The sequence below is a fragment of the Papio anubis genome, chromosome 17 (assembly GCF_008728515.1).
Source record: "Papio anubis isolate 15944 chromosome 17, Panubis1.0, whole genome shotgun sequence".
In the NCBI taxonomy this organism is placed as follows: Eukaryota; Metazoa; Chordata; class Mammalia; order Primates; family Cercopithecidae; genus Papio; species Papio anubis.
In genome coordinates, this window is record NC_044992.1 from 51,159,090 (window position 1) to 51,168,279 (window position 9,190).

At 59.2% G+C, this 9,190-nt stretch overlaps 1 protein-coding gene across 5 annotated transcripts; it reads right to left on the reverse strand.

Moving 5' to 3' along the window:
- Nucleotides 1-867: 867 nt before the first annotated feature.
- SLC25A39 (solute carrier family 25 member 39) lies at nucleotides 868-6,703 on the reverse strand. 5 transcript variants are annotated; one of them, XM_009190798.4, is made up of 12 exons: nucleotides 6,595-6,703; nucleotides 4,743-4,842; nucleotides 4,550-4,609; nucleotides 4,074-4,118; nucleotides 3,685-3,818; nucleotides 2,944-3,011; nucleotides 2,678-2,802; nucleotides 2,302-2,475; nucleotides 1,866-1,975; nucleotides 1,599-1,680; nucleotides 1,440-1,520; nucleotides 868-1,358 (listed from the first exon to the last, which is right to left on the reverse strand). In XM_009190798.4, exons 2-12 carry the CDS (start codon nucleotides 4,825-4,827, stop codon nucleotides 1,243-1,245), a joined length of 1,080 nt encoding a protein of 359 aa, XP_009189062.2. In that variant the 5' UTR covers nucleotides 4,828-4,842; nucleotides 6,595-6,703; the 3' UTR covers nucleotides 868-1,242. The 5 variants fall into 5 exon arrangements, with proteins under 5 accessions (XP_009189062.2, XP_003913211.2, XP_003913212.2 ...); XM_003913162.4 differs by lacking the exon at nucleotides 6,595-6,703 and adding an exon at nucleotides 5,988-6,142 and having other exon boundaries at nucleotides 3,685-3,794; XM_003913163.4 differs by lacking the exon at nucleotides 6,595-6,703 and adding an exon at nucleotides 5,988-6,120.
- Nucleotides 6,704-9,190: the final 2,487 nt, after the last annotated feature.

Below are 9,190 nucleotides of genomic sequence, written 5' to 3' on the forward strand. Positions count from 1 at the left end.
ATGTGCCCTGTAGGGACAGGCAGGCCAGCACTCAGGGAGTGGGTAGCTTCTGTGTTAAGTGCCCAAAATATTAGGTCTGCCCAGGGCAGGCCCAAGACATGCAAGTGTCCTCCAACCCAACAGCCTTTAAGAATTCGCTCAATCCCAGGCTGAGGAGGCTGAGCACGCCGGGGGCAGGATGGAGGCACACCCTGGTGGGGCCAGTGCCCTGTGCTGGCCTCAGCAATGGTGCTTTAGCCCAAAGTTGCAGACTCCTCTGAGGCCAGAGGCTGGCAGTTAAGCAGCCCTCATTCCTCTGCTGTCACTTAAGTGTGCCCTTAAGGAGAGATGTTACCATCCCCAATTTTTTTTTTTTTTTGAGATGGAGTCTCACTCTGTTGCCAGGCTGGAGTGCAGGGGCGCCATTTCGGCTCACTGCAAACTCCGCTTCCCAGGTTCAAGGGATTCTCCTGCCCCAGCCTTCCAAGTAGCTGGGACTTGACAGGTGCCCGCCACCACGCCCAGCTAACTTTTGTATTTTTAGTAGAGACGAGGTTTCACCGTGTTAGCCAGGATGGTCTTGATCTCCTGACCTCGTGATCTGCCCGCCTCGGCCTCCCAAAGCACTGGGATTACAGGCATGAGCCACCATGCCCGGCTCCTACCATCCCCTATTCTAACCCTAACATGGGGGTGGTCCCCAAAGGGACCTCACCATCAGAATATCTACTTGTGGTCCCTCACACTCTAGGTCCTCACCCCGACTGACTCTCACCAAGCTGGAGAGGTCCTCTTTATGGGTGCCACCCTGGGCAGCCAAACCAGCACCAGGGTCCCTCCCAATCCTCCCTCCCAGCCACCCCAGGCCCCAAAAGGACAGGCGCCAGGCAGAAGTTCATCATCTTTACACTTAAGGAATTAACAGGGGTCAGGGAGACTATGCCAGGCTGAGGGTTTCTCGGTTTCCAGAGACAGGCCCAGCTACAGCAAACACAGGGAAACACAAAGGGGGCAGCTGGAAGATTTGGTCTTGAACTTGGGGGGTGGGAAAGTGATGATCCCCACGATTGGAGCAGCAGGAAGAAGTTGCGTCTGAGGAAGGGCTGGGCCGCCCAGAGGGACAGCCCTGCCCAGGAGCTTGTCGCTAGCAGGGAAGGGAAACAAGCCCCCTCCCTCAGTGCTGAGAAAAAGGCACTTGGCTGGGTATCCTCCTGCCCTCTCCCCATCCATGGGAGAGACGGGGTCCTTGCCTCCATGCCCCTTTCAGCTGCCCAGAAGCCGGTCCTGGTTCAGCCTCTGGAAGAAGCTTTTGCCAAACTCGTAGGTGCTGATCATGATGGCGCAGGAGGGGGCAGCCTTGATGATCCGAGGAAGGAAGCCTGCAGTGGAAAGGAGGCCTGGGTCAGGGGTCAGGATCGCAGGCCCCGCCCTGCGCCCAACCCCAACACCCACACACTGACCTGCAAAGAGTCCCTTGGTGCCAGACTCGGCGCGGATCCTCCGCAGCAGCAGCCAGGTGGAGCTCACATGCAGGGGGTTCACTGCAAACGCGATGCTGGCTCAGTGAGGCCCCATTCAGGACCCCGCCTGTCCCCTGCCACACCCGTCTAGGCCCTCACCTCTCACAGCCTCCATTGCTCCCAGCGCGACCTGGCGTTGGGTCTTCACCACATCAAAGGGTAGAGTCAGCACTGCAGCCACCTGGTGGGGCGGGCAGGGACAGGGCTCAGCTCCACTTCCAGGACCCCCAGCCCTTCCTCCCAGATGGCTCTTGCGGCTGGGAGGGACAAAGGCCTCATGGGGTCTGCTTCTGGGCATCTCCAAAAACCCTCAGGCCCCCCCCAGGGAGACCTCCACTGGCCTCACCTCCAGCCCAGTCCACTCACCGTCCCTGAGATGCCACCAGCCACAAAGCTCATGCCCACAGAAATCTGGTCCTTCGGCCTGAGTCCATTCAGCCAGCTCTTCACCAGCTCATAGTTGAACCAGTACAGGGCTTGGGGAGGGGGATGCACTGATTAGAGATGGGGAGGGCAAGGAGGCAGTCCCAGACCTTCCATCTTTCACTGCCACCACTCCCTCCCAGCTGTGAGTGTTCTCTGCTACATGCAGGCTCGGAAGCAGGCTCTCTGTAGGAATTAATCTCCTGACAGCCTGGGCAAATACTCTACCTGCTACACCCACTTCACAGCTGAGAAACCCATGGCTCAGAAAAGCTAAGTAACTTCGTGGTTACTAGTTACAAAGCTGGGAGTTGGCCGTAGACCCTTTGTGTATCACCCCAGGGTTCCCTCATCCACCCCCTACAGCCCAGGTGCCTACCTGAGAAGGGCACATCTCGAAGGGCAGTGGGGCCCCAGCCCAGCCACAGTGAGCGCCAGCCACCCTGAGCCACCGCAGCTCGAACACAGGCACCCAGCTCCCGGTACGACACATGCCGAGCCTGCAGCTTTGTCCGCATAAGCTCCAGGGGGCTGACCACAGTCACGGTGCCCACTGTGCGGGGATTGGGGTGACAGTGTGGAGAAGTCAGGTCACAGGTCTTACATGGCATCATGTAACTGCTGCCCCAGGTCTAGGGACCTAGAACATCCCCCGCACCCCCAGGCTGGCAGAGGTTGGGGCTGGGAGCTGGGACTGACTGGGCTTGGGCAGAGCTGGGGACAGAGGGAGGTCAACGGCCCAAGACTATGCTCACAGCGGGCCAGAGCGCCAGCCACCATGGGTGCGTAGAGGTCAGAGGTCAGGGCTCGACCACATAGGAAGGCCTTGAGTTGGTCGTAGGCAGTGAAGTAGATGGCGGTAGCTGGCACAGTCATCACCCTGGAGATACGGAGACAGGTTAGCTGGGACTCCCAAAAGGACCCAAACTTTTAAAGCATCACCTGCCCCACCTAGCCATTCAATAGGGCGCAAGGGGTCAGGAGGTACCAGAGAAGAGGGGTGCAGGACCCGGCTACTCACAGGGTGGCGGGGAGGCCGCTCCAGAGGGTCCTGGTGCCCTCATGCCTCACGATCTTCACGAAGGCGTCCTGGCCAAGCAGGCACCAGCCCAGGAGAAGAGGAGGGACACAAGTGAGGTCTGTGATGGGGCTGGCCTAGGCTGGGCCTTTGCCTGACGCCCTCAGCCTCTGCCCACAGCCCTCAAGCCTCCCTGCCTCTACACGTGCAATACCCCAGTTGGGTCCAGGTGGACACCTGGTCACCCTTCAAAAACCTCATGGAGGCCAGGCACAGTGGCTCACACCTGTAATCCCAGCCAGCACTTTGGGAGGCCAAGGAGGATAAATCACTTGAGGCAGGAGTTCAAGACCAGCCTGGCCAACGTGGCAAAACCCTGTCTCTACTAAAAATACAAAAATTAGCGTCTACTAAAAATACAAACATTAGCGGCAGGTGCTGATGCACGCCTGTAATCCCAGCTATTTGGGAGGCTGAGGCAGAAGAATCACTTGAACCCAAGAGGTGGAGGCTGCAGTGAGCTGAGATCACGCCACCGCACTCCAGCCTGGGTGACAGAGCCAGACTCCATCTAAAAAGAAAACAACACCTCAAAGAGATACTGCCTTCTCCGGAAGCACTTTCTGACTGAACTGGCTACCTCTGCGTGCCTTGCCCAACCCCTTCTTTCCTGGGGCTGCTGCCCAGCCAGACCCAACTCCTCACAGACACTGGCGAATCCCTATGGACCCAGCTGCTCCTCACCATGGTGCCAGTGAAACGGGTAGGGTCTTGAAACCAGGTGGCACAGCGGGCACCATTTGGGCACAGGTACAGGGGCTCCAGGACACCATTGCAGTACAGGAGGCACTTCCCTGTGGATTGGAGAGAGGAGGGCACTGGGGAAAGGCAAGGGACGTTATAATGACAGGACCCTAGAACCTTGCAGGGAGGCAGTGGGCCCCTATCCCTGGAAGGCCAGTAAAGGCCAGGTCCCTGTGTAGATGTTCTGGTGCAGGTCATGGGACTGGCTGGCGGGACCTGGGAGTATACACTAGTCCATGGCTGTGGAGTCCACTGGTGCCCTGGGGACAGGGACAAGGACTCTCTCCCCCTTGCACCCTCCCAGGCTCCCTGTGGCTTGGGGCACTCACATTTGGTATAGGAGAGGCTCCACAGTCTGGAGGAAGGCGTCAGCTCTAAAATACAAGGCAGCCCCTCAAGTCAGGAGAGCCCCCACCCGCCCCAGGGACCCCATCTCTGGAAGATCTTTTTATTTTATGTTTTGAGATACAGTCTTGCTCTGTCGCCCACCCTGGAGCATAGTTGCACAATCTCAGCTCAGTGCAACTTCCACCTCCCGGGTTTAAGCGATTCTCCTGCCTTAGCCTCCCGAGTGGCTGGGACTACAGGCGCCCGCCACCAAGCCCAGCTAATTTTTGTAGTTTTAGTAGTGAGGGGGTTTCACCATGTTGGCCAGGCTGGTCTTGAACTCCTGACCTCAGGTGATCCGCCCGCCTCAGCCTCCCAAAGCGCTGGGATTACAGGTGTGAGAAACCACGGCTGGCCTCTGGGAGATCTTTCTTTTGCCCAGGCACCACCCCTCACTAGCTCCAGGTCAGGTACTCACCGCTGGCCATGGAGGGCCGCTGAGACTGCAGACGAACCTTCACCACGTCCAGGGGTGTCACTGGGGGAGGAAGTGGGTCTGAGGGCTCCTTTCAGGACCCCACCCCTAGGACTCCTCCCCCAGGACCACACAGCCTCCAATCTCTGGTCTGCCCCATCCCCACCTGCCCCCACCCCACCTCCCAAGGTCTTACTGAAGAGGGAGGTGACCACAGCCCCAGCGCCTGAGGCCACCATTTGCTGGAGGGGGCTGATACCCCCAAGGTCTTGGTCAGCCATCTTGAAGCTTCAGTCCTGAAAACCAAACCTCAAATGGAGCAAAATTCCAGGGATGGCAGGAAAGGAGGCAGGGCCACTGTGAGACTTTTTCTTTGAGACGGAGTCTCGCTCTGCACACTGTCGCCAGGCTGGAGTGCAGTGGCACCACCTCGGCTCACTGCAACCTCCACACCCACCTCCCACCAACCCCCGTTCATGCTATTCTCTCGCCTCAGCCTCCGAAGTAGCTGGAACTACAAGCTCGCACCACCTTGCCTAGCTAATTTTTGTATTTTTAGTAGAGACGGAGTTTTACCATGTTGGCCAAGATGGTCTCACTCTTCTGACCTCGTGATCCGCCTAGGCTTCCCCAAGCACTGGAATTACAGGCGGGTGCCACCGCGCCCGGCCCGCTATGAGACTTTAACCCGACCCTTACCCACCGCCCTTGAAACATCAGTTGCCTCAACAACCCTGGCAATGACCTCTAAAGCAAGGACTGTCCGCCCCACTCCGCCGGGGAAAACTAAGGCTTGGGGAGACGAGGTGGCCTCCCCAAGGTCACTCAGGAATGGCTCCGAAGGAAGCTGGGGTGCCAGACCTATCTCTCGATTGCAACAGGGGCCAGGGCCGTTCCCTCGTCTACCTCGCACGTGTCCACTGCGCACCTCCTACGTGCAGGCGCGGGTTTGGCCCTCGTGGCCCCAAAATCAGAGTACCTGTGTTGCCCCTGCAGCCCCCACTCCGGCACCAAGGCCCCGGGCGGGCACCTGCAAGCCCAAGTTACCGGGCGTGGAGGAACGGCCGGGCACCGAGGGTGACGCGTAAACAGATCTAGTGACCACGAAGGGCCCGTCGCCTCCTCGGGACTGCGGGCTGGGATGCCCGGCCCTCCCCGCACGGCCGAACGGGCCAGACCCGGGGCCCGTAGAGAAAGAGCAGTCTCTGGCCTCCCGCCCCAAAATACAGGCCCGGGGCGCAGCCGAGAGAGTGGGAAGTAGGGACGTAGAGCCAGGATCTCTCCCCGACTCTCGGCTACACTTCCGGCACCGGAGCGAGCAGAGCCGCCAGGTGAGGAGAACCACGCCAGCCCGACGGCCCCAGCACCGGCCTTGGCTCGCACGGCCGCCCGGAGACCCCCGCTCTGTCTCCGTCCCCAGCCCTGGCCCAGCACCGCCTACCTGGCTCTAGGCTGGTGCTCGTGCGGCTCGGAGCCCAGGGCCGGGCGGGCCCATACCGGCTCCGGCGCCAGTGCGGGGTCCGCGCGCCCTCGCCGAGCACCCGGGCCAACGCCGAGAGAAGCCAAGTGGGCCCCGCCCCCACACCGCTGCGCGAGGCCCCGCCCGCCGCGGGCCGACCATCCGCAAACCCGGAGTGTCTCCGGCTCCGCCCACTCGCGTCTCCGCCGTGACCTGCGGCGGTCCCGCCCCCTTGCCGGGGCCGCGCGGGCAGGCAGGTTCCAAGCCTGTCTAGCGCTAAGACCTGCAGGCCAACGTCGCGGTCTCCACGTCGCGCTAAAACCTGGCAGCAGCAGGCACTTCCAGCATCTTTTTTTAGACAGCATCTTTTTCAGCCTCGCTCTGTCGCCCAGGCTGGAGGGCAGTGGCGCGATCTAGGCTCACTGCAGCCTCGACCTCCCGAGCTCAAGCGATCCTCCCGCCTCAGCCTCCCGAGTAGCTGGGACAACAAGAGCGCGCCGCCACGCCCGGCTTGTTTGTTATTTTTATTTTTGTCTCCCTAGGTTGCCCAGGCTAGTCTGGAACTCCTGGGCTCAAGCGATCCGCCCACCTCGGTCTCCGAAAGTACTGGGATTCCAGGCGTGAGTCGCCGCGCCGTCCTTAACAGCGCATTTGCACCAGCCCCGCCCTGGCCGCGCGCGGCACTGGGAGCCCCAGCGCCTTCCGGACGGCGAGGGTGATGCACTGGCCCCCTTCCTCGGGGTCCTCAGGTGCGTGGCGGCGGCAGTGAGAATGAGTTATTCGAGATCGCCGAGAGACCGCACAATAACGGCGAAGTTACTTGCCGGGCTCCCCGCCGAGACTTGAAAACTTCTCGACGACTTCTCTCGCCGGCCTTAGCATCGCCCCTATTTTGCAGGTTACGGAACAGGCCTGCAACTGCAAAACGCTTTGTAAACCACAGCGCCCCGCGCGGGTGTGCGCCACTGGGTGAGCCGAGCTACAGCCCGGGCCGGGCGGGCTGGGACGAGAGCAGGCCGGGGGAGCCGGGAAAGCCATGGGGAGCCACATCCCACTTCCGCGTGACCTTGAGCAAATCACAACCCCGCCTAAGGCCCAGAATGACTCCCGCGCGGGAAGGGAATGCGCACTGAGGGCGGGAGGACACCGACGTTTTGCTGTTGGTTGCTCTCGTATCGTGATTTCTTCTGAGTCTCAAAACTCTTTGCAGTAGGTTATTGTTGAAATAGATTACCCCAACCCCAAGCCGAGCGCGGTGGCTCACGCCTGTAATCCAGCACTTTAGGAGGCCGAGGCGGGCGGATCACTTGAAGTCAGGAGTGCGAGACCAGTCTGGCCAATATGGTGAAACCCCGTCTCTACTAAAAATACAAAATTAGCCAGGCATGGTGGCGGGCCCCTGTAATCCCAGCTACTCGGGAGGCTGAGGCAGGAGAATCGCTTGAACCCGGGAGGCGGAGGTTGCAGTGAGCCGAGATGGCACCACTGCATTCCAGACTGGGCAACAGAGTGAGACTCCGTCTCAGAAAAAAAGGCCGAGCGCGGTGGCTCATGCCTGTAATCCCAGCCTTTTGGGAGGTCGAGGCAGGCGGATCACCAGAGGTCAGGAGTTCGAGAGCAGCCTGACCAACATGGTGAAACCTCGTCTCTACTAAAAATACAAAAAATTAGCTGGGCGTGGTGGCTTATGCCGGTAATCCCAGCTACTAGGGAGGCTGAGGCAGGAGAATCGCTTAAACCCGGGAGGCGGAGGTTGCGGTGAGCCGAGACTGCGCCATTGCACTCCAGCCTGGGCAACAAGAGCGAAACTCCGTCTCAAAAAGAAAAATAAATAGATTACCCCATTTTACAGAGAGTGAAACTGAGGCTCGACGTGACGAGCCCGAGATTCGAAACGGCCGGTGCTTTTCCCACGGCCCCCACACTGCCTCCTCAGGAGACAGGCGGGCTTAAGTCCAGCACTGCCCTCTCCCATCCCGCTTGTCAGGGAGACATTTTATTTCCCGGGGCAACCCCGTACCCCAGGCTCCACCACCCACCTCGCGTTTAGAACTTTTGCGCCATCGTGCTTATTTGTCCTAACAGAGAAACCAGCACGCGGGGGCGGGGGGAGGAGGCGGTGGGCTAACCCGCGCCTTTAAGAAGGGTAGGCCTTAACTTTGACGTCACCGCCTTCCCCGCCCCCTCATTCCCCTACTGGTCGCGTTCGGCGCTGGAGCAGCCCAGTCAGCAGGCGCCTGCCGGGTTAGCACGTGGATGTCGAGGAGCCAACTATCAGCTTTCCCTGAGAGAATGCCTTTGGGCTCCGCCAGAGCTCGGAAACTCCAGCTTGGGAGCAGGGAGAGTGCAATCTGTGGCCTGTAAAGGGGCCGCTGGGCAAAAGGACCCGAGAGAAGGTGTCCTTTCCATTCCCTTCCCACCTCAAGCTGAGTTCAGAAATGACACGAAATAATTTTATCAACTATCATTCAAGGTCGGGCTCACGTCTGTAATCCCAGCACTTTGGGAGGCCGAGGTGGGCAGATCACCTGAGGACAGGAGTTCGAGACCAGCCTGACCAACATGATGAAACCCCGTCTCTACTAAAAATACAACAATTAGCCGGCCGTGGTGGTGCGCACCTTTAGTCTCAGCTAATAGGGATGCTGAGGCTGCAGAATCGCTTGATCCCGCGAGGTCGAGGCTGCAGTGAGCCGAGGTTGCACCACTGCACTCCAGCCTGGATGACACCGGGAGACTCTGTCTCAAAAAATAATAGGTAGATAGATAGATAAACTATCAGTCAAGGTGAGAGCCTACTCTCCACCAACGTTCTTTACAACTTCGACGTTTTGGTTTACAGAACAGGGGAGGAAACTGATGGCTCTTGTGTGTAGTGATTTTACTCATGTGGAGGAGAACCCAGACTTTCCCTGCACACACTCTCCCGTTTTACAGATGAGAAAAGGGAGGCCCTCAAGGTCACTCAAATAAAAGAGTCAGCATTAGATCCCCCAAAGTGCCTGAGCCAGATGAGCGCCCACCCTTTCCAGTTCTCAGCCCAGATGCTCTGCTCCAGCAGCGCCCTGACCTGGCTTTCCATCTCGCCTGCCTCTTACAAGCGTCTTAAGACCTCTAAGCTTTAGTTTCCCCTTTTACAAAATGAGCTGATGGTAATGATAATGCACCTTCCCCTAGGGATTATG